The sequence below is a fragment of the Trifolium pratense genome, linkage group LG6 (assembly GCF_020283565.1).
Source record: "Trifolium pratense cultivar HEN17-A07 linkage group LG6, ARS_RC_1.1, whole genome shotgun sequence".
NCBI classification, from domain to species: Eukaryota; Viridiplantae; Streptophyta; class Magnoliopsida; order Fabales; family Fabaceae; genus Trifolium; species Trifolium pratense.
In genome coordinates this window covers 5,462,740-5,488,538 of record NC_060064.1, presented here as the reverse complement: position 1 = coordinate 5,488,538, position 25,799 = coordinate 5,462,740, and the positions used below count along the sequence as shown (strand labels likewise).

The window sequence follows — 25,799 nt, the reverse complement described above, 5'->3', positions numbered from 1 at the left end:
TCATGATTCCCTTAGGAGTACGAGAGCTTCACGAAAACAAATAAGTTAGTTTATAGTTTATAGTTTATAAGTTAAAGTTCTGTGTGGTAACATTTTTTTTTTAAAAGCTTATAGTTTACTCCATCCGTCCTATAATATAAACAAATTTTTTTTCACACACTTAATGTATTAAAAAAAGTGAAATATGATAATTTGAAGTATGATTTTTTGTGTTTTCCTTGAAATAAGTTTAATGGAAAGATGTAAATTTTTTTTTATTGGTTATTGATTATTGAGAAAAGAAGACAGAGAGTAAATTAAATGCAATTTGCAATTAATTTTATGAGGATAAATAAAAGTAAATCTTGAAAATGATAAAAGTTGATTTTTCTTGCTTATAATTTGGGACATGAAAAAGTGATTTTTTTTCTTATAATATAGGACGGAGGGAGTATTTTAATAGCTTATAGCTTATTCTTCAAACGTTATTTCAAGTAGCTTATGAGCTTATAACTTATAGCTTATCATTTTTTCTTCCAATTTTACCCCTATCATCTTCCTTGAGAAAAATTAAATATTTAATTAAACATATCTTTTTTATGTCATTTCATTCTTATAAGTTAGTTCAACCGCTAATTTTATCAAAACTACAAATTCAATCAGTTAGCTTATTTGTTATAAGCTAAAAGCAACTTATAAGCTATCCGTTATAAGTTCTTTCGCTATAAGCTAAATTATCATCTATACGCTATTTTTTACCAAACATAACCTATATCGAAATCAGATGATTCATATTTAAAATTTAAAATTTGATATTTTAGTTTATAAAAAAAGTAAAATAAACATTAAAATCTTAATTTATTACTCTATCTTAGTGGAGCTCTTTAATGTTACAAATATTCTTTCTTCTCCTTCCACCCTTTATTTTTCCTTTTATTCTTATAAAGTAAAATTATGACTTTCCCATTAAGTTGGTCTTTGTCGTTAAATGTTTAAGGACCAATGTTTACTAATTGCCATCCAGCAATTTAACACGTTCCATGCATCTACTAGGAAAAAGTACACACTATATTTGTAGCTTTGTATTGAAAATTTATCAAAAAGCAAGAAAAAGTACACAAGTGTTATGAGTAACAAAGGATTCAAACCACCAAATGTGGCTCATACCATAGCTAGCATAACTAAAAGTAATGAAGAAATTAAATTAAGGTAGGAATATTAAAAAGATTCTCACCTTAATTTTACAAAGGGTAAAATGAGGGTTGGATCAAACTATTTACCCAACAAGGAATAAAAAGTTCAGTAAAATCGAGATTGTCTGTGGTCACAATTTTCGTACATTAACCTAATAAGCTACTCAGAGTTATTGAATAAAGATTAAACGACAATCGTTCAATCTTAATCTAACGGATCATTGTTACTAATTGTGTGAATGTATGAAAATTGTGACCCAAGGCAACCCAATTTTGCCACAAATTACTACCTAGTGTCATGTTATAGTGACAACTACTTAAATTTATAGTTATGTTTGAAGGATTTCGGCGGTGTCTTTTCGAGCTTTTTCCGATGACTCTGTACTTAAATCTTGGATTGTGATTTCAACATGCGGCGGCGTGTTATTATCAATGTCCACAACAGGTTTTATGATTCCTCTATGAAGTAGAGGTGGCTTTTCTGGTGAGACATTGGGCTCTACACTCTTGAAATGTGCTAAATTAGAAAGCTCAGAAACAGAATCATAGATTTTCTCCACAGAAAAAGTGATTTCTTCAAGTATTGCAGCAACTGTTGCAACTGGAATTATAGCTAGAAGTTCAACATCCTCTAAGGAAATGACTTCTAGTGTAACTTTGAGTTCTTCAATTGCAGATTTTGAATTTTCTATGTGACTTTTAGCTGCTAAGGGATTTGTCATTGTTTTCATTGATGATGATATTGCCTTTAATGCTTTGTTAGATTCTGAACTCATCTTTGTGCATGGTTCTTGAATTTTACACTTGAATTCCAAAGAAGCCTGCAATAACCAAAACTCATATATCAGCTTTAAAACGGTATTCATAAAATAGACATGCATTAAAGTTAAATTTGGAAAAGTACGTTCTCGCTCTGGTCTCAAATATAATAGTTTTTTCTTTTTCATGTATTCAGTCTAAATTTTGATCAAGTACGTATAATATTTGTTTATATTTGAGACAGAGTGGAGTATATTTGATGTTTTTAGGTAGAAAAGTAAAAATGATGTATTACTTGGATTTCAGGGTTAAGGTACGTGTTTAAAGTTTCAATCTTGTATGCACATTCACGAACAAGTACTCCGATTTTCAAGTATTGCTTCCAAGGATGGCGAAGGCTAAAACCACCGTGTCCTGGTTCCCACCTTGCAAAATTTGTCTGAAAATGATGTGAAAAATATAAGGTCAATGGAGAAAATAAAAATGTTATTTAATAATAAATCTCAAAAGAAAGAAAATACTTACCAAAGACTCTTCAATTGCTTTTGAATTGAGAACACTTTTATATCCTTGTAGAAGTGACTTGGATTTTTCTTTATCCTCTAATGAGTGAAAATATTCACCTTCAAATCCTGAAAATAAATAGTTTTAAATATTAATTCACACCCTAAACAAAGGCATCGAGATTGACCGCAGTCAGTAAACATCAATCAATAGATGGAGATCACGCGATAGGTGTTTTAACTTTTAAAGTCATAATCATTGAATCTTCAACGTAAGACCAAGATTATAATCTCAAACGTTGACTGTTGACTGCATGTAATCCATTTTCACGTAGAGAAATCGATATATATTATTATATTTACCTTCAAGATAATTTGCTAGCTTTTCTATGTTGGAAGCTACCAAGTTATGAAGGTCTGCACCTGCCCAAACAGGACAAACAAATATGGAAATGACCATGCAAGTTGAAGCTCCTATAATAATTGTTGAAAGTCTTTGATGTGCAAGTTCAAGAAGTTCCTCCACTCTGTACCCCGAGACAGTAACCAAACAGAATGTCAATATAAATATCACCATCCCATAGTCATATCTTGCCTTGATCTTTGGAACAAATCTAAAAAATGTTGCCCCTGCAGCTGCAAACACAAAACACTAAATATCTTAGTAATTAACTTCAAATATTTAGGCGCACACATTGTTTGTGAAGTACTTGCTCTGGATTTAAATATAAGCAAAAAGTACACGTATCTGATCTAAATGTAGTCTAGATACATACATTTTTTGTTTATATTTAAGTCCGGAGTAGTAAATGTTTTTTGTTTATAGTAATTTTATTTACCTAGAATGAAGACAAGGGTCCCTAGGACAAAAGCTTCTCCTCTTTCACCAACAATAGTGGCTAAGTGATGCCCTCCAACCCCTAAAGCACCAGCTATTAATGTAGCACATCCTCTATTTATACTTTTACTAAGGGTTGCACCTGATTCATTAGGACAAAAAAAAACCACATATATGTTAATACATTATTATCCTTTAACTCTTTAAACTTTCATATTTAATTATCGTATATACTTTCTCCGAACTTAAAATACATATAAAAAAAGTACATGTAATGTTACTGATTCAAATTTAGACCAAATACATGAATTTTTTTACGTATATTTAAGTTCGAAATAGTATGTAATAATTAAGTAGCAATATATAATACATTATGATTTTTATTATATGTATGATATTGAACTTACCTACAGTAAATTCAAATACTACTACCACAGTAAGAACTGCCCACATTCCAGCAACTCCAAAGCCATCATAAAGTGGCCTTGAATAGTAAAACAATGACACAACTGTAAGAGCAAATCCTACTTTCAATGAGTGAATTATTCTTCTAGGATCATCTTTTCCAATCTTCTTAACACTATTTTTTGCATTGATAACCTTGGACTTGAAGTTCATAGGTAAATCCTTGAAGAATCCACTCAAACGAGAGAAAATTCCAATCTTGTTTACTTGATTTGTTGACTCAATATCCATGATGTAAGATATAGAGTGAATAACAATTTTACCAAAGAATGGTTAAGTTTCAAATGGAACAAAATATGAAGTGGTGCAAATAGCAATCAGCAAATAAGGTTGAAACTTGAAAGACTTGAGGTAGAAATGAGTTTGAAGAGTTATATTTATAGGTGCAAAAATTAAAGCATATAGTTGTTTGAAGCAGCCATAATTAATTTTTTATGAATTAGATACATGAGTTGCTGTCTATTGTTGAAACTGAAAGATTAATTTTCTTTGATAAAGTACTTTGGTCACAGAAAATATATTATAATTAAATACACTTGCCCATGACTAAAAGTGTTATACTTTTAGAAATTGATCTCACACTGACCAAAAATAATATGTACCAAAACATGCATAGACAGGGAATGTTAGGAGATATACCTCTAGTTTGGAATTGTTTAGTACTAAAATCAGATTAAACAAAGTTAATTTACTAGAGTTCCTTAATAAGTAAAGATAAAATATGGCAGTAATTTATTAGGAGAAGTAACTGAAATTTATACTCTAGTCACTATCACCCTCAATTGCTGTATCCCACCTCCTTTTATATTTTTGGTTTTTTCTTTGGTAAACATAGTGGACTCTACCACGAAGGTACGCGCAAAAAATGTCGCATTGTCGGTATATTCGAGCGTAACGCTTCAACAAATTATCATCAAATTTTCGCTGATCATGGTTCGAATCCCTCCTAGACTTCAACTGGCTAGTTCCTCACTCATTTCGCCTGAAACCCTATAAAAGGACCTCAACTAGTTCTATTTTGTTAAGCTTTTCACACATCTCACGTACTTGAATGTTGGAGTGCTTGCAAGTATAACAGCCTACCAGGGTGATTCTCTGGCGAGCTGCACTAACTCTAATCGTCGTTCTTTGTCCACCTCGGATCGCTTGTATTAACCTTTTTAAGTGTTTGTCTTGATAAATTTCAATTTTAGTTTAAATTTTATTACCCTTCATGTTTTATAAATATATGTCTTCTTATACCACTTTAATTCTCTCATTTACTTTTACTTTCTTTTTGTTATATAAGGTGGCATCCAGACCCAAGAGCATTGAAAATAACAGCTGTTATAGATTGATTTTACCACTTGACATGCATTTTAGTAAAACAATTTGAGCAATAGGTATTAGATATGGCTTTTGAATAAATTGTAAGTAAGACATTAATAGGAAGCAGACACAAGTTGAGTAAAAAGAAAATCAAAGGAATGCAATGTAGTGTTATTTTCTACTAGTTTGGTTGTAAAGAGAAAACAGGGTGGTAAAAAATGGTAAAACTAACAAAACATTTTCTCTCCTCTCATAAGAAGAAAAAAAGTGTGAATGAGACAAACACTAATATAAAATAACAATGTTATTATTAGAATTGCTCCAATTGATTAAAGTGTATATTTGGTTGTGCGGTGAAAAAAATTGATTTTGACTAAAATTGAGTTGAAGGTAAAATATTTATGTTTAGATACATTTTACTCTGGTCTCTTTGTTCTTTGTTTTACGTTTATAGACAATTGAACGAGGAAAGAATATGTAAAAGTGAGTTGAACAAAAATTTAAATGTAATATTCAATTTTATAATCGGAAGTTACAATTTCTAACTTCAAATAGAATCAACTTTGAAGTTAAAATCAATTCTACTTTAGAGAAAGTAGAAACATATGTCAAAATCAATTCTATACCTCTAGAATTAATTTTGACCCCTTTAGAATTGAAACCAAACATACTTAGGAACAAATCTTTGAGAAGAATTTGAGTTCGAATTTTGGAGTATGAAATAATCATATTGATGATATTTTACTTATCTCTCGACTGAACTTTGAATCATTAAGAGCCCCTTCATCTAAAATTCAAATGGTTAAGACAAAAATAATTTAAAATAGGGTTAAATAAGTTATTGGTCCCTATAAATATCTCAAATTTTGTTTTTAGTTCATATAAAAAATTTCAGCAAATTTTGGCTCCCAAAATATTTGACGTTACAATTTTTAGTCTATACTTTTAAGCAACTCACAACACATTTTTGAATGAATTTTTCGTATTTATGTTCATAATATTATAAGAATATCTCCCACAAAAATTTAGAATATTTTAACAAAAGATGAATTAAAAATGAGTATTAAAAATGAATTTTTTCTTTTGACAAAATTAAAAAATTCTTACAAAATTTAAAATGAATTTTCAAGCACCAAAAACTTAAAAATTCTTATTTAATTCATCACTTGTTAAACAAATTATTTTTTTGTAAGAGAGATTTTTATAATGTATTAAATATATCTGCGGAAGAAAAATTAAATTTTCGGATGATACACATGAGTTTATTTAAAAGTAGAGACTAAAAGTTGTGATGAAATATATTTGAACTAAAAGTAGAGACTATTGTTTATAAGTTCCACTAAAGAAGAAGGCAACACAAGCAAGAACTTTAGCGCCCGAAAAGGAAAAAATTTACTAAGGAAAAAGGGTCCCTTTTAAGTCATAAGTTCATTAAGTTATGGTAGAAAATTTTTTTGGAGAAAAACATCAAGGCCTATGAAAAATCAAATTATAAAAATAAGACAACAATTTTATAACTTTTCAAAAATTTAAACAGTTTGCTTCACTTTAGAGTTAGTTTTAGTCCTCATTTTAGTGTTGGCCCGAGTGTAAAAACTTGATAAATTTTTTGTCTAACCCTACAAAATAAAATTAATATTTTTTAAAGGCTATGAAAACCTACACATGTATACCTAAATTGATTTCCTCCCCTTGGCAATGCATACATCAGAGGTCAGCTTTTCAATTCATATATTAATTAAAAAAAAAACACTTAGGTTGATTAGAAAGTGGAAAAATGACGAAGCATGCATAAGTCAGCCACTTCAATGGACATTTAAAGATAAAAAAATCCATCAAAGAATTAGACCAGCCATAGGGACTTAAAATGAACAAAAAGTACAAAGAATTATTTTTTCTTGAAGATAATTAAGGAAAAAAAGATAAATTAAATTAATGGTTTCATAAAAAATTAAACTACAAAATGGTGTTACAATCTTAACTTCTAGTAGCCAGCAGCCACATTCATCAATCACTTAGAAGCAGACATTTAAGTTCATTTTGACATGAGGTCTTCATGTTTGATATATCAATAAGCAAAAAATTAATTGCACTTTCTAATAATAATTTTCAATATGAATAACTAATTAGCAACTTGTTCAAGCACTCATCAACCGAAAATATATATTTGAAGCACCCATCATTGAACAAGATATATAAATTATAAGAATCTTGTTCTGGACTAGACTAATGCTAGTCCACCTAGACCCTCACAAAGTCCACATGGCTTGCCCAATCACCTCCATGTCAGCATGGCACAACCTCTCCACCAAGATAGGGTAAAATTACTACTCTACCCACTATCTAAGGGTGATATCTTGGCAGTCCCTCTTAATGGGCCTTGGCTAGTCCAGCCCACTAAGAGGACCTTTGGCCCAGAGCTGGGGGCTATAAATACTCTCCCTCTTGGGAGAGCAAGGTAGACATTATTCATTATTGCAATTACTCTCTCTCTCTAACTTCTCTCTAGTATCTCTTTTGCTCTCTACCCTTACTGACTTAGGCATCGGAGCACCTGCAGGTACAACCCCCCCCTCCGTGGATCATCTGCTCGGATTACTGCCTACCACCTGCTCAACGGACTTCCAGCTGGCCTTCTACCTGTTCTGATCAACAGTTAAGATCAGTGGCGCCGACTGTGGGGATCTGAGTTCTCCCCTTCTTTGTTTCGAGCAAGTAAACCAAAGAACAAAACCAATCAATCACTTTTTCATCATGGCCAGTGCATCTCATTTCAACAATGACGTTGAGGACGCTGCTCCTCCTTCTTCTCCCCGTCTGCCTCCTGTTCTCATCACTGACCTCCAGGCCCTCCCCGAGTCTGACCCTAGAGACGGGCAGGAAACTTCCTGGACTTCTGAGGACGGCGACCTGGTCGTCTTGACTGAGAAGCAGGCAGGGAAGCGCCCTCAGTCCGAGCAGGGCAGATCAGCAGAAACCGACTTGTCCGCTGCTTCAGTTACCAATGTTGAACTAGCAGCACTCATAGCTGCCTTGAAACAAACCACCGAAGCTCTCCAAGGCCAGAATCGCCGAATGGACGAGCAGAATCTGAGACTTGATCGCTTGGAAAGGAATCAGCGACTCTCAAGGAACAACTCTCCCCCGAGGAGAACTCCTACTTCTCAATCCCCTCCTCGTCAGGAAACTGTCAGACAACGACGACCTGCCCTTGAGAGGATTGAGCAGCCTAGCAAGAAAAGAGACCATGTCTCCCCTCCCCGCGAGGGTATATCTTCTCCTATTGTGAAGAAAGGAAAAACGGTGGACCGAACACCTCCTCGCAGCCAATTCTCCAGGAGCCCAACTCCTGATCGTGAGGACTCACCTCCCCTAAACTCACATGAGAGTGACGAGGAGGATCCTCGCTGCCCCTTGTCTCATGACATTCTCCAAGCACCTGTGCCAAAGGGATTCGAGCGACCACCTGCTCTCCCAGCCTACGATGGACTCACAGACCCAGATGAACACATTGCTTCAATCAACGCTACCCTGAACTTCTTAAGGGTCAGCGGAGCTATAAGATGCAGAATTTTCCCAACTACCCTCAGGAAGGGAGCTATGGCCTGGTATCACAGCCTACCTCCTCGTTCCATTGTCTCATGGATGGACCTCTCCGACCAGTTCCGCAGACACTTCACTGCTTCCCGCAAGCAGCCAAAGACCGAGGCAGTCCTGGACGCCATCTTCCAAGGTGATAATGAATCTCTCCGTAGTTTTATAGAGAGGTTCAACAAAGAGGCCGTCCAGGTAGAAACAACTGATGATATGAAGAAATACCTGCTCCAAAGGGGCCTCAGACCGAATACTGACTTTGCAAAAGCCGCGGGAATCGAAAAACCACGCACCTTTAGCGACCTCCTCCTCAAATCTCAACCATACATCCAATATGAAGAGCAACAAGCTGCAGATGCTGCCCGCTATGGGCGAGCAGGAAACAGTCAACCTGCTCCTCGCTCAAATGCTGAACAGCCCAGCCGGGGAGGAGGAAGACGAAGAGGCGAAAGACCTAGGGAACCCCGTGGACCTCCTAGCACGTTCAGCAACTATACTCCCCTTAACAGAACCCAGGAAGAAATTTGGAAAGAGTGCAACTCAGCTGAATTCACCAAAGCAGGAATTAAATTTCCAAGACAACAACCCACAAAGCCTGGCCAAGACAAGAGCAGGTACTGCAAGTACCACAAAGGTTACGGCCATCTGACTGACGACTGCATCCAACTGAAAGACGCCATAGAAATTTTGATCAGAAATGGGCAAATCAAACAGTACGTGAAGAGGGGCAATGCTCCCCGGGCAGAAGCTGCTGAGACCAGCAACAATGAAGAAGCTGCACCAGAAAAATCCGGGCACAAGCCAGTTGCCCTTGCCATCTCCAGAACTGAAGACTTCTTTGTCCCTGACTACTTGGACGACACCTATGTTGCTCCCACGCTGAGCAAATGGGACGCACTTGCCCACGCTATGGTGATCTCCGTTGGGGGTTTTGACAAACAGACTGTGGGATCAATCAAAAGGAAATTTGAAGAATTACTGGATGGCTCCTCTAACATGAGTGCAACCTTAGACAAACCAAAAGGGCAGTCAAGGCCCATATCTTTCTATATGGAAGAGCTGCCCGGAGGAACTGCAAACTCCCAGATACCCCTGCTCATCAGAGCGGACATGGCAAACATGGACGTCCGCAGGGTACTGGTCGACCAGGGAAGCTCCTGCGACATCATGTACTCCCAACTCTTTAAAACTCTGCAATTGGATGAAACCTACCTCACTCCCTATTTTGGATCCGATCTTTCTGGATTCAATGGGGCAACAACCAAGCCATGGGGCTACGTAGACTTGCTAGTCACCGTTGGCTCCGAAGAAACTGCAAAAACAATCAAGGTGAAATTCCTGGTAGTGGACTGCCCGTCTCTCTACCAATGCATCCTGGGCCGGACAGCCATTGCTGACTTAATGGCTGTCCCATCAACCGCCCATCTCAAAATGAAGTACTACACGCATAAAGGCCAAGTTGCAACCTTACATGGAGACATTGAAGCAGCAAGGAGAGTCTTCAATGCCTCCTCCAAGGGAAACGAGTACATCGGGCAGCTCCCCGAACCAAAGAAGTCCAAGGCAGCAGCTTCACTGCCCTTGCCAGAAATCAGCTCTATTGACCTCGACAGCCGCTTTTCCAAGCAGGAAAGCAAGGATGAAAAGAAGCTCCGCAAGGAGATGAAGGAGGACGACGAGGCGAGCCAAGAGCACCGTCGTCCAGTGCCGGATGGAGAGTTTGAGCTGATGCCCTTCGGAGAAGACCCGAGCAGGGCAGTGAAGATTGGGACTGGGCTCCCCGAACTTGCTAGGAAGCAACTTGAAGCCTGCTTGAAGGAAAATGCTGATCTGTTCGCCTGGCACGCCTCCGAGATGCCCGGCTTGGACCCCAACATAGCATGTCACCAGCTGACTATTGATCCCACTGCACTTCCTATTGTACAACGTAGGCGTAGGCAGTCTCCTGAGAAATCGGAGGCTGCAGAAAAATGTGTAAAAGACCTCCTAGAGGCAAATTTTATTTCGGAGGCCAGGTATACAACCTGGCTGTCCAACGTTGTACTCGTCAAAAAATCTAATGGAAAGTGGAGGATGTGTTGCGACTATACCGATCTTAACAGGGCTTGCCCTAAAGACTCTTATCCCTTACCTTGCATTGATAGACTTGTTGATAATTCTTCTGGCTTTAAATTATTGTCTTTTATGGATGCTTATTCAGGTTATAACCAAATTCCAATGGCAGTAGCAGATAGAGAAAAAACAGCTTTCATGACCGAGTCGGGCAACTATTACTACAACGTAATGCCCTTCGGTCTCAAAAATGCAGGAGCTACATACCAGCGAATGATGAACAAAGTCTTCCGAGGACAAATAGGAGACATGCTCGAGGTATACATGGACGACATGATCGTAAAATCCCCCGAGGAACTCGACCATGTCGTGCACCTTCGAAAGGTGTTCGAGCAGGCCAGGAGATACAACATGAGATTCAACCCAGAGAAGTGCACCTTCGGGGTCCGGGCAGGTAAATTCCTGGGATTTTACCTAACCGAGCGAGGAATTGAAGCCAACCCTGACAAGTGCAGAGCTTTTGCCGAGCTCCCCACTCCGAGCGATAAGAAGTCCATACAAACTCTCAATGGAATGCTAACATCGCTTTCCAGATTTGTATCCAAATCAGCACAACATGCACTCCCCTTTTTCAAACTACTAAAGAAAGAAGCAGTCTTCGAATGGACAGATGAATGCGAGCAAGCTCTCCAACATCTGAAAAAGGCCTTATCAGAGCCACCTGTCCTCTCACGACCAAGTGACGAGGAGGTATTATACCTGTACCTTTCCGTCGCCTCAGAGGCTGTAAGTGCAGCTCTTATTCGTGAGACAAACGAAGGGCAGAAACCAGTATACTTTACAAGTAAAGCCCTGCAGGGTCCTGAACTAAGGTACCAACAAATTGAAAAAATAGCCCTTGCACTAGTTTATGCTGCAAGGAGACTAAGACATTATTTCTTGGCCCATACAATTGTGGTCCGAACAGACCAACCAATCAAGTCTTTGCTTGGTCGACCAGATATGGCGGGCAGGATGCTCAAATGGTCCCTCGAACTCTCAGAATTCGACATTCGTTACGAGAGCAGAAAAGCTCTAAAAGCCCAAGTCCTAGCTGACTTCGTCGCAGAGATGACGAGCTCCTCCCCTACAGTGGACGGAGCAGATAAGTGGACAATCTTTGTGGACGGAGCATCAAGCGCTACAGGAGCAGGTGCAGGCATCATTCTTGAAAATGAGAATGGCTTACTAATCGAAGTCTCCCTAGCACTATCCTTCCCAACTTCAAACAACCAAGCAGAGTATGAAGCATTCCTCGCTGGACTACGTTTGGCCGAGGACTTGCAAGCCAAGGAGATAAAAATCTACACAGATTCGCAACTGGTCGCCTCACAGGTGCTAGGAGAGTATCAGACCAAGAATGATAACCTCTCTGAATACCTAGTGCTAGTAAAGGAAAAGATCACCAAGTTCAACTCTGTTGAAATATTACATGTTCCCCGCGAGCATAACAAAAGGGCAGATATCCTGTCCAAGCTGGCAAGCACAAAAAGGAAGGGCGGAAACAAATCTGTCATCCAGGAGATACTCCCTCGTCCAAGTATAGAAAAACCAAGCAAGGTTGTGGACATAAACGTCATTGGCGACAAAGACTGCTGGATGACTCCAGTATACAACTTCCTCGAGCACGGAACTCTCCCTGACGACCAGAAACAAGCAGCTGTAGTCAGACGAAGAGCCTGCTCCTATGTCATCCTTGATGGAAAATTATACAGGAGAGGATTTTCCATTCCTCTCCTAAAATGTGTGGACGAGGACACAGCAGATTACATACTGCGCGAAGTCCATGAGGGCATTAACGCCCAACACCTGGGAGGAAGGTCACTTGCCAGGAAAGCTCTACGAGCAGGGTACTATTGGCCTACTATGCAACAGGACGCCAAAGACCACGTCAAAAAATGTGACAAATGCCAAAGGCATGGGGATATGCACTTAGCTCCCCCTCGAGAACTAAAATCTTTGTCTTCCCCCTGGCCCTTCGCCTGGTGGGGCATGGACTTACTTGGACCTTTTACCAAAGGACTTTATCAAAATCGCTACCTAATAGTAGCAGTGGACTACTTCACAAAGTGGGTGGAAGCCGAACCCCTCTCCGACATCACATCACTCAGAGTCCTGCGCTTCTTCAAAAGAAATGTGCTAGCTAGATTCGGAATACCACAGGTGGTAGTCACAGACAATGGAACACAGTTTACAGACAAAGATTTTCAAGCATTCCTTGTTGCCCTGGGCACCAAGCAGCACTTCACATCGGTCGAGCACCCCCAAACCAACGGGCAGGCTGAAGCAGCCAACAAAGTAATCCTGAGAGGGTTACGAAGAAGACTTGACCAGAACAAAAAGAAATGGGTCGAAGAGCTTGACAATGTACTCTGGGCCTATCGAACAACCCCACACTCCACAACTGGAGAAACCCCCTTCCGAATGGTATACGGAACGGAGGCAGTTATCCCCGTAGAGATTGGGGAACCATCTCGTCGGACTGAGCAGCCTCTTGACGAGGAGCAAAATGACGAAGCACTTCGAGAGGAGCTTGACCTCGTCGAAGAAATTCGAACAGGAGCTTCTTTAAAGGAAGCCACCCTGAAGCAGAAAATAGCTGCCCGTCATGACACCAAAGTCATCAAAAGAGAATTCGAGGTGGGCAGCCTCGTCCTAAGACGCAATGCAGACTCCCAGGATGGCAAACTTGCACCCAATTGGGAAGGACCATACCGCGTCATTGACAAAACAGAAAATGGTGCATACTATCTCGAGGACCTTCGAGGGAAGAAACTTCCTCGACCCTGGAATGCCCAGAAATTGAAACAATATTACAGCTAAGTTATTGCCACACTAAAAGGTTGCTCGCACTTCAGAACACAACGAATCGAGCACCTTAAACAACGGAGGGCACCATGGCACACGTGCTTATCTAAAACCATAGCAGGGGAACTAATTCACCAGAAGGGAAATGGAACTCCTGCTAGACGAGGATAACTCTTGAAACGAGCCCATCGTCCCCGTGCCACGACCTAGCACCCAGCTCGCGATGGGAGGTTCAGGTTGCGAAGAAGGGTACACTAGCGTGCTTGTATTCGCGTAACTTAGAAACAACTCTAAGTGCTTATACAGTTCCCCAAACTGTTTAAGTCAAAACAGAGGAGACTACCCTCAATAAAACATGCTCAATACCAAGCAGGGGAAACCCCCCGGCAAAATAACAACGAGCACAGCATTCATACATGCAAAAATATGATAAGTATACAAAACAGGCAAAACTTAGCACACCAACTTGCTCGAGTGAGCATACCAGCATGCCCAGACGAGCACCTCAATAACGGGGAAATAAGCTCCCCGGCACGAAGTTTAAACAACAAATTTCGTTAAGTTAAAAATGGGGATAAGCTCCCCGGCTCAGATTTTGAGCATGAAATTAGCATAAAATTTCGTTAAGTTAAAGGTAGGGACCAGACCTCCCCGGTTGGAATTTTAAACAATGAAATTCCGTCAAAAAATGTTCTAAGTTATTAGACGGGGAGGCTCCCCGGTTGGAATTTCAAACAACGAAATTTCTCAAAAATTTGCTAAGTTAAAAAGACGGGGAAGCTCCCCGGTTGGAATTATAAACAACGAAAGTTTGTAAAATTTTCTAAGTTAAAAAAGGAGGAAACATACACGCGAGCAGAAAATGTAAACATACATAGCAAATATAGACGAGCAGTTATAAACGAGCATAGATAAATAAAACGGGCACCTGCCCGGAATTGTCATAAAAATCATACGGGGACAAAAGCCCACTTGTTCCAAAAATACAAACCATGGCTCAAAGGCCCCAAAATTCAAAAAGACAAAATAAATTACAAAAGAAAGGCCGGGGACATCTACTCCTCGTCCCTATCCTCCTGCTCATGCCCGTCACCTTGCTCGTCTTCTTGACCCTCCTCGAATGCCACGTCAACATCATCTTCTTCTTCATCAGAGTCGGCCAGACCTGCCGGGATAACAATCTGGCCATCCTTGACCTGCCCGTTCACATGCATCCCCCGGGTCACCAACTCCACGTCTGGATTAAGACACTTAATTTGCTGCACGGCATTCTCAAAGGCGTACTCGGTGCCCTCCACAAAATCATGGGACAGCTGGGCAATCACCTTGACCAAGTCTGCCCGGGTGGTCAACCCCTCAGCAGCCTTGTGCTCGTCCTCGCCCGGCGCCATAGCAGCGGTGAGCCTTTCAATCTCAGCCCGAGCAGCATCCAAATCTTCTCCCCTTTTGCGGTGCTCGTCCAGCTGGTCACCCCAATGTTTTTGCTTCTCCCTGAGGTCATCCACAACAAGTTCGAGCTGGTTGATCCGACCTTTGGCCCGCTCGTGCTTGGTCCGGGCAGTGTCCAGCTGCTTGACTAACGTTTCCCGCTCGTCACCAAGGACAAGGCTGCTCGAGACCATTCGCACCATAGCAGCCATGTCACGAGCATGCTGCTGCCGGCGAACCTCTGATTCCTGGTCAAGAATAGCAGCCCGTTCAGTTTCAAAGACCTCCGGAGGATACTTCTCAAAAAATCTATCCACGGTAAAGCACCGAGGAACTGGAAAATTTCTGCATCCTCCCATGCCCGCATCTTCAACCGGGGAATCTTCTTCTCTTGTCCTCTTCGCTGGAGGAGGCCGGGGAGCTGAGGTAGGGGTGCCCGAACCAACACCCGAGGTCCCAATCACCTGCACGGAAGGGGTCCCCGGCCTCACTTCTTGGGAAGCTCTGACAACAATCTTCTTTTTTCCTCGGCCAGACCTGCTCGCCTTCTCATCCTGCTTGGCCTTCAGCATGCGCTCGGCAATGGTTTCCATTTCGTCTGCAAATAAATGACGAACACGTTAGTAAAGTACGAGGAATACACACAACAATAGCAGAATTTTTTCTAAGTTAAAAATAGAAAAGAAGCAATACCCAAGCACAGCCTAACCTCCCCGGCATTCTTACACTTGAGGAGGTTCCTAGTATTTATAAAGCGGGGAGAGACCTTCGCCTTCCCATGCTCGTCCCTTAGTGTGACTCCCTTACGAGTCGTCCAGATGCCCGGAGTAAAACCGGCCACAAAGGCCTTCAAATTTTCAAAGGCAGCCATCTCCTCGGGAGACAAATCTGCGTCCCCGGTAGTATACTCCTTAGGTTCCTTCCGGAAGTGATCATACGACCAACTAAGGGGGAACTTAGGAACTGCTCGGAAGATAACTTGCCCGTTGTCATCTTTACGAGCAACACCCTGCCCGTCCCTATCTTCTTCCAATTCCAACAAACTCTCCCGGGCAGCTGGAGATTCTGGCCGGATGATGAAATACCTCTCCTTGAAGTCCTTGATAGAATCCACAAACATTTTAAACAATTTGACATCCTCGTGATGCTTTAAGGAAACCCAATTCTGACGAGGGGCACGCCCAGCTTCCCTCGTCGGCTTACGTTGAATCTTGAAAATTCTAAAGAAAAGAGGAAGAGTGGGACGAACACTCCTATACGTGCAGAGGTGCTCGAACCCCATGATAAAAGACCATGAATTCGGATGCAGCTGCGACGGAGCCACCTGCAAGGCTTTAAGCACGCTGGCCGCAAAGGGGCTGAACGGCAGCCTGAGCCCCATCTCCTTAAATACAAATTCGTACATAGCGAAACCATGCCCGTCAAAGGACGAGCACACCCGTTCACCCTCCCCGGGTATATGGGTCGACCAGTTTTGAATCCCGTCTGCTCTCTGCTGCTCGACGGTCATAAATAATCTTGGATCCTGGAAACTAAGCGCCGAGGCTATTCCCCCGGGTTCTGGAGCAACCCAGTCCAGCGCAGGGTCGGTTATGCAGTCGACCAATGTATACTTCTCCACACCCTGGCTTTCCACAACCTCCTCGGACTCTGACATTTTACAACCTGAAATGCAGCAAAAACAAAGTGAATTCGATGATCAAATCCACCCTTTCACCGCAATTCAAGTGAAAGGGCGCAGGATAGGACGAGGACGCTGTCCCCGACCAAAGCCCTTTTCAAATGGCAATTAAAATCAAACCGAGGAGGGTAGCCCAGGTGAAAGACGGGGAGATAAGCTCCCCGGCATGAAATTTAAACAACACATTTCATGCAAAACTATCTAAAGTTTAAAACGGGGAGATAGGCTCCCCGTCACTCAAATAAACTATCTAAAGTTTAAACGGGGAGATAGGCTCCCCGTCACTCAAATAAACTATCTAAAGTTTAAACGGGGAGATAGGCTCCCCGTCGCTAGTCATCTAACCTAAAGTTTGAAACGGGGAGATAGGCTCCCCGGCACTAAATTCATATGGTGCCCGGCACATTCATCCTAATGTTCATAAATTCATGGAATCTTCATGTAAAAACGCCCAAAACTGGGCAGGAACAACAAGAAATGGATCTAAAGAGCAAAATTTGAAAGAATTACCTTGAATATGAAGAAGATCTGAAGAACGATTTGACTAGTAGGTTGAAACTTCAGAGAGATTCACAATTGAAGAGAGAGAGTGAAAAGTAAAAATGAAGTTCACTCTCCTCTGTTATATAGATCAAGCCAGGGGAGTGAAGAGACGCTTTGATCCAATGGTCCTTACACTCCCTCGTAAAAATCAAAGCAGTAAATGCGCCCTTTCGCATTCCCAGTAACAAAACCTCCTCGTTACTAACCTCCTCGTCATAGTAACGAGCAACAATGCTTTCTTGAAAAATCATCTCCTCGTCATCATTACGAGCAACAAAACTTCTCGTTGGTATCTCTTCGCGATAACAACGAGCAACCGTTCCATCTTGTGTAATATCTCCTCGCAGGAGATACGAGCAACACATACGTCCTCGTAACCATAATCACGAGCAGGGTATTAAACACCCTCGAAAAATCGATTCGAGCAAAACATTGCAGATACTTGCTACGAGCAAGGCTTTGACGAGCAACTTCCTCGTCCACTTTTGTTCAAGAGAGGTTGCAAGGAGATTTCCTTCTGCACTTGGGCACACATCTAAAGTCATCACTCCTATGCCTAGGAGCAACGACTTGGGGGGCTCCTGTTCTGGACTAGACTAATGCTAGTCCACCTAGACCCTCACAAAGTCCACATGGCTTGCCCAATCACCTCCATGTCAGCATGGCACAACCTCTCCACCAAGATAGGGTAAAATTACTACTCTACCCACTATCTAAGGGTGATATCTTGGCAGTCCCTCTTAATGGGCCTTGGCTAGTCCAGCCCACTAAGAGGACCTTTGGCCCAGAGCTGGGGGCTATAAATACTCTCCCTCTTGGGAGAGCAAGGTAGACATTATTCATTATTGCAATTACTCTCTCTCTCTAACTTCTCTCTAGTATCTCTTTTGCTCTCTACCCTTACTGACTTAGGCATCGGAGCACCTGCAGGTACAACCCCCCCCTCCGTGGATCATCTGCTCGGATTACTGCCTACCACCTGCTCAACGGACTTCCAGCTGGCCTTCTACCTGTTCTGATCAACAGTTAAGATCAAATCTATTAATTAGAAACTATGCTTTGAATCCAACAATATATAGTGTCTTAATCCTGCTGATAATATATAAGAAATGATACAAAAAAGGAAAAAAAGATAAGTTAGAAACATGTTTGCATCATCAATTCTGAATCTCAAATAAGGCCAATTAAAGTGAAGTTAACATCATTGCAATTTTTGTCATAGCTAGCCAATAAAATAATGTAAACAAGCACAGAAGAATATAAGCCCTTTAAAGAAAATGAAAAGTTGAAAAGGGTGGTGTATAAGCACAACAAGTTATTAAACATTTGATAATGGCCCCTCCACACATTATCTTTATCTTTATTATTTGTGAGCTTAAATAAATATTGTAAATAAAAATGTTTAAGTTAAATTCATTAATTTTCCAATCTATATATTTGACTTTATTATCCGAGTAAGCTGATAATTTATATATAAAATTATTTGATCATGTGTGTTGAATTAGTAGCAGTGTCAGCAGCCACTAGTGAGTGATAGGATCTGACTCAATCCTATGCTTTCACTATATGTTACTTTCAAATGAGACGTTTCCAAATATTTCATATGGATATAGACTTTTACCATGTTTGGAAAATGAAAATGTCCAACTTTGTAATGGGAAGAGTGTTCTAGATTAGTGCCAATTAAGATTGATAGAGTGATGAAGGGTTTGAATTATATATAGAAATATGATATAAGAGGGTAGCGGGAATCAAACTTGCATCGTTAGTTTGGAAGGCTAAGGGTTATAGTCGACGTTCATGAATGAACGTCTCTAATTCAAAATCGAACATGAAACTTTTGTTTCATTCAGCTCTTTTACATAATAATAATAATAATAATAATAATAATAATAATAATAATAATAATAATAATAATAATAATAATAATAATAATAATAATAATAATAATAATAATACAGCATAATTTAAGAGATAGATGAAATACATGAAAAAAAATGATCCATTACATCTACGTTAGTCTTTCGTTATGAGTCCATGTAAAACATATTGCTTTTTAGGAAAAACATAAAATTTCCGTCTAGCTAAAAAAATATGTCGATGTTTCTAGTAAATTAAAAAAACCGTTTAATAGATATTTTGCTTCAATCTCTCCTATCCAAAAGAAATAAAAAAAAAATGGAAGATTTAGTTATGATTGGAAACAAATTTTCTATATCTTTTTCCCTGGATCCTTTATGATCATATTCAAAAATTAGGATTCTTGATCCAATTGCAAAAACTTATGTTTCATAATTTTAGAATCAGTTCTAATTCTAATCTAAATTGGATACAAATTACGATAATGTATATTATTCCTCGAATCAATCGTTGAGAGGTGTAAAGGATTAAAACCCTTTTACGTAAGAAATAAAGTTTTTGATCGTGATATGAATCATGCAAGAGACCCCTTAACTATTTTTTTTAAAGCTTGGTATCCGGCCTTAAAACTGACTAATTCAATGAGACCAATCTCACTGTCCGTTTGTGAAGTCTATAGAACGAATCAAACTTTTACCACTAAACTATACCCACTACAATATCATTCAACGTCTCTATTGTACAAAAAAAAATGATGGGCGGATTTATTTTTTGTGTTCAAACTCCATAGATTTTATTTTGTCCAAAATATGTCATACACATATATGACTTACGAGCAATTCTTTCATGGGCACAATCTCAAATTAATTATATTTAGTATGTATCTGTTTGGTAACACAAATAAGTTAACTTATAGTTTATTAGATTATCTTATAAGTTTGTTTGATAAAATAAAATGTGCTTGGCAAAAAAACATTTCTTTCGGACTTAAAGCTTTTTTGAGATATTATTTCAAGTCGTGTTTGAGTTTATAATATTTATCTTTTATTTCAATTTTAATTTTATTATTTTAATTTTATTATTTTTGTCAAAAAATAATAAAATATTAATGGAAGGAACCTCAATTCGGACCAAACTTAGTGGCTTCCAATTTCTTTTAAACAAGAAATCAAATTTCTATCTTGAAATTTAAGGTCATGTTTAATTCAACTTTACAAAATTAATAATTACTAATTTGCTATCACTTATATAAACATTTATTTATGTTACCTTTCGTCCAATATGAAACTTTAAACAAATATGTTGCATGGGTATTCCATTTTAGATCGAGTACCGGTATCGGGTACGTACCGGGTACTGGTACGCGTGTGGTACTCCCCCGGTACGCACCGACGCCGTACCTAATTTTTTTTTGTTTTTTGCAACGGGTACACGCGTGGTACACCTGTGATACTCGCGTGGTACACCAATTCAAAAAAACACGATTTTTTTTTCTCCTTTTTCTTTTATTATTAGTTTTTTTTATAGGAAGATTTACGTTTTTTATTTGTTTATAATATAAAGTAGCAATTATTGCTAAAAAACAATAACAAAGTAGCCGCCGGAATTATTCACTCGTTCGTTGAAAAGGATTAAACTAAATTCAAAGAGAGATGAAGATCTAGTTTTTATTCATACCAATCTTCGTCTTCTCTCAAGAAAGATAAATATTAATACTTATAATGAAAGTGCAACAAAAATGTGGGATATTCGTAGAGATGAATGAGATTTATTTAAGATATAATTGATATTCTTGAAATTGCTAGTCTTTCTCGCGGTGAACCTAACTAGAGGTCACTCTTTAGTGATGATGAAGAGGGAAATAATTGACTCTTTTTGAGCTAATTGGTTTTTAATTTCATATTCTGATGTTTCGAACAATTTAAATTACATTTAAAGTGTGTTGTGATATTTTTTATGTTTAATTATTTGTTTTAACAATATAACTATATTATTTGATATATATAATTATATTTTTTTAAAAAATTATAGGGACGTACCCATACCTTAATTTTTCTAAAAATAACGTACCCCGTACCGGTACCGGTATCGGATACCGGTACCGTATCCGCACCCGGGCAACATAAATGCCTTCACATTAAACACTATTAAACATGGTTTGTGAATATGAATAATAAGTGATCTGATAATAGAAATTTGAACTCTTCTCTTCCGACCCCCCTCATTTTTTTTCTACCCCCTGAACTTCCGTTTTTGCCTTTGGGGGGTACTTCAGTTTATACGAACCGAATTTTTTTGTCATGCTAAAAAATTTCGGTTTATATAAACCAAAATATTGTGATCCAAATTTTTTTCCAGCTTTCCTACATAAATTCTGCATGAGACCCTCAACTTCCACAATTTATTTGAAATACTAAACGATGTCCGATTTGAGTAAACGACCACTCGTTGGAAAGCTTAGGGTGTCAAGAATACAAATATAATTTTTGTTTTGAGGGTTAACTATCCAATTGGTTCAGTTTGACCAAATAATGGGTACTGGTACAGAAACAGAGCATAAACTTTTCTCAAACGTGCAGCTAGATTTTATCATACTATACTTAATGAAATTTAACAATTCCGGTGTCAATCTCGTAGTAAATTTTGTCTTCTTTAAACTGGATCAAAAATCATTAGCATACGATTTATATTCAGAGAGCTATGATAAATTTACCACAGGTATCTCTACAACATTTTGCAGAAACTTTTCTCAAACTTGTAGGTAGATTTTCTCATACTATACTTAATGAAATTTAACAATTCCGGTGTCAATCGTGTAGTAAATTTTGTCTTCTTTACACTGGATTAAAAATCATTAGCATACGACTTATATTCAGAGAGAGATGCTAAATTTACCACAGGTAGCTCTACATGAATTTTCACATAAATTTTTCTTCTTTTTGGGGGGTATATGTTATTTCGGTTTATATAAACCGAATTTTTTTTCCATGTTTAAAAACTTCGGTTAGTAAAAACCGAAGTTTGTTGGCAAAATTTTTTCAAACCGCAAGGGGCAAAATTGGATTTTGGGGGGTAGAAAAGAAATGAGGGGGGTCGGGAGAGAAAAGTTCTAGAAATCTGGTCTCACATGACCCAACATATCTTGAAAAAATTCTGATACTAGTGAAATTTTAGATTGAACATAACTCAATCATAAAAGATATTTTCTCTTCCCACCCCCATGAATCTTTTATCCCCCTTGAATTTCCAATTTTGCCCTTGAAAAAACTTCGGTTCGTAGAAACCGAAGTTTTTTTTTGCCTTCAAAACAAATTTCGATTTCTAAAAACCGAAATTTACTCTGAATTTGCACTAGAAAAAATTCGGTTTCTGCGAACCGAATTTTTCTGCAATGGCAAAATTGAAATATTGGGGGTATAAAAGATTCATGGGATGGGGAAGAGAAAACATCATCATAAAAACCATATCTGTATGGCCCAAATCCTTGAAGTCAGTTTTAGATTTTGTGTTGTTTCCCTAAGTTGGGCCAAGGAGCGCTCAAAATTGATGGGCCAGTTAGTAACTATTCTTCTTTGATGTTTTCTCTTCCCACCTCCCATGAATCTTTTATACCCCCCAATATTCCAATTTTGTCCTTGCAGAAAAATTCGGTTTGCAGAAACCGAATTTTTACTAGTGCAAATTCAGAGTAAATTTCGGTTTTTAGAAATCGAAATTTGTTTTCAAGGCAAAAAAAACTTCGGTTTCTACGAACCGAAGTTTTTCAAGGGCAAAATTGGAAATTCAAGAGGGATAAAAGATTCACTGGGGGTGGGAAGAGAAAACATCTTCTTCTTTTGACTTGATTTTGTTTTTCTTGCGCATACAAAAAAACTATTGTGTTTGATTCGTAAAATAGTATGGATTTGACAGAACAGTACATGAAAGAACAAGATAATACAGGACAGGACAAAACTGTACCGAAGAGATATAGAACGATAATATTTTTATATTTGAAAATAAAATGGATATTTTCCTATTTTTTATAGTTGTACTGTGACAAAAAGTTGTATTGTGGTTCATTGAGAGACAAAAATTCTTGTTTTTGTCCTGTCCCTTGCTACCTAATTTGTCCAGTCCCATAATCAGTTTCAAATCAAACAGGGTACAAAAAAAGTTGTCCAGTTAAGTCCCCTATTTTTTAGCAGATCAAACGCACCCATAAAAGAGAATTTCTTTTAGCGCCCCCGAGTTTTCTTGCGCCCCATAAAATTATCAAAATACCTCTTCTGCTACTTAGTAGCAAACGTGTAAACTACTTAAGTAACGGATGTGTAAAATCTTTAAAATTTCATGTTAGGTGTTTTTTTCCTCTCAAATTTCTCATTTTTATAAAATGAGATGAAAAAGTAAAACAAAATAAAATGGTCACATAAAATTTATAGTACTCATTCAGTAATTCACAATGAATTTGGATTTGTCGTTAATATAGGCAACTAGTATTTGACATCCACGATGATATTGGCAACAATAAACATTTCTATTTATTAGTTAAGGAATATCACCAGCTCTTTGTTTTTTTTGGTTGATAGACGAAATTACAAAGTCATTGAAAACTCACACACAAAGTGGAGTGATCGGTATTTCTTCAAGTTGAGCTAGGATTTGTGGACCATCACCGGCTCTTTTTAATATGAAGTTTGATAAAAAAAAAAATTGATAAAAACTATTGCAGTCAAGAATCAAATTTGAGTACTCTCTATAATCAATAATTGAACGGTAATTATAATCAATGCTTAGGAGCTGATGTGTTTATTAGAATTTAGGACTTAACGGTGTTTATAGTAGCTCTTAAAAAAAGTGTTTATAGTAGGTTTTTTTTTTGTTTTCCACCCTAATGTTTATGGAGCAGTTAAAAGAATGCAATTAAAAAACGGTAGCCCTAGGGGAAATGGATAAGTTTAAGTTGTAGTGTTGTTATTTGAGCTTATAAAGTAGTGTGGGAAGCCTTGTATTTGTTAGGTCTCGATGGATCAGGAGGATCAGATGTCCTCCTATTGTTTTTTCATATTAGTAGTTGATCTTTGTGTCTTGTTTTCTAAGGATATTCTTCTTCTTACGGTGTGTCTTTAAGGAAATTTAGTTTGTTAGTGGTGTGCATCTTTGTTTCCTTGTAATTTATTTGTCTGTTTGTTTTCTTGTCTTATCGTAGAGATTGTTGGGTTCTGGTCGAGTGTATATCTAGTACCTCTTTATTTTTTTCTGAACCTCTTGTACTTTTTTCATTTTTATATTAGTATATAAAATATTAGTCATTCAAAAAAAATTTGTTATACTTAACATTTTCAAAGTATAATCTAATATTAATTATTATAATTTTTTATTATTGGAGAGATCGATAAAAGTAAATTAAAATAGTAATAAATTAATTATTTGAGTTATCTTGAGACAAAAGACAAATATTTATATAAAAAAATAACAAATTTTATTGATTATCTTGATTCAAATAATAAATCGACAACTAAAAAAAAGGTAATGAGTAATATAATATTTATTTGAGAATCTCATCATTGGACAACACAGTGAAATGGTTTATTTATGAGCAAAAGCAACAGAACAGTGAGGACCCATATCATTATCATATCATACCCCTCCATTATTGTTTCAGAATTTAATTCAACAAGTTGACTCATATGGGCCAGCCACTCTTACTTACCAGTATAGGACACTCTCAATTTTAAGGGTCACTCTCCCTCATACACACGCACTTCAGTTTTATAATTGCTTCTATAACTAACTCATTATCCACTCCAAGACATTCAAGTAAGCAATTAATATTGAGGCATATACACAATTTTTTTTTTTTACCAAACACACAAAATTGAAGAGCTTGTCTGCTATTTAGATTCCTTACATTATATCAACCTCATCACAGATCCAAATGTCAAGTATCAAGTTCACGCACTGTTGATCCAAGATATAAAAGAGTTGTTTTCTCATAATAATGTTTCTCTTTGCCACACCCTTAGAAAGAGTTATCAATCTGCTGATTTCTTTGCAAAATTTGGAGCCTTCTCAGATGTTGATTTGTTTATTCACGCTTCTCCTCTAGAGGACATTCTTGATCTTCTAAGAAGCGACTCGACTGAAACTTTTTTTCTTAGAGAATAGTATTTTTTTTCCTTTGCCTTTGTTCTTTTCTTTTTACTTATCTTTGTAATCAAAAAAAGAAAGAAAAAAAAATCTCCCTATCTATATTTGATTAAAAAAAATGACTAAATTTTCTTTGAGCTTCCAATTGTGCAATTCAATTATCACAAACTTTTTTAATATATGTGGATGTTAATTTGTTGCTTGTAAGAGAATTCACAAGAAAAACACATTCCAATATAAATTTAATTAGATGACCTAATATAAGAATTAAAACCACAATTTTTTTTTATGGACAAATTATTATTTCTCAATATAAAGAAGGGAATTGAAATATTGGAAGAGAAATCAGATCAGTATGTAGTTGTCCATACTTTCCGAGGCATTAAACTTGGAAATATTTAATTTGTTTATTCTGCATGATATGCCATAAACCCATGAAACAAATAAAAAGCAAAAGAGCAACATATAGTATATAATACTAATTAATAATGGAGTCCATAATTCCAACCAAGATTCAATATAGATTGGTTTAGTAAGATTCAAAAGCCTCTTTGCTTTATTTTAATTAATTTTATTTTATATACTTTCATGATGCTATTTTTCATGATGTTACTCAC

General features: G+C 37.8%; 1 protein-coding gene across 1 annotated transcript; it reads right to left on the bottom strand.

Annotated features, from left to right (window-relative positions):
* Positions 1–1,050: 1,050 nt before the first annotated feature.
* Positions 1,051–4,057, bottom strand: LOC123890317 (aluminum-activated malate transporter 8-like). The gene is made up of 6 exons (XM_045939904.1): positions 3,680–4,057; positions 3,274–3,414; positions 2,798–3,070; positions 2,457–2,563; positions 2,227–2,370; positions 1,051–1,993 (listed from the first exon to the last, which is right to left on the bottom strand). The coding sequence occupies exons 1-6, from the start codon at positions 3,966–3,968 to the stop codon at positions 1,502–1,504; spliced, it is 1,446 nt and encodes a 481-aa protein (XP_045795860.1). The 5' UTR covers positions 3,969–4,057; the 3' UTR covers positions 1,051–1,501.
* Between the last annotated feature and the right edge of the window lie 21,742 nt (positions 4,058–25,799).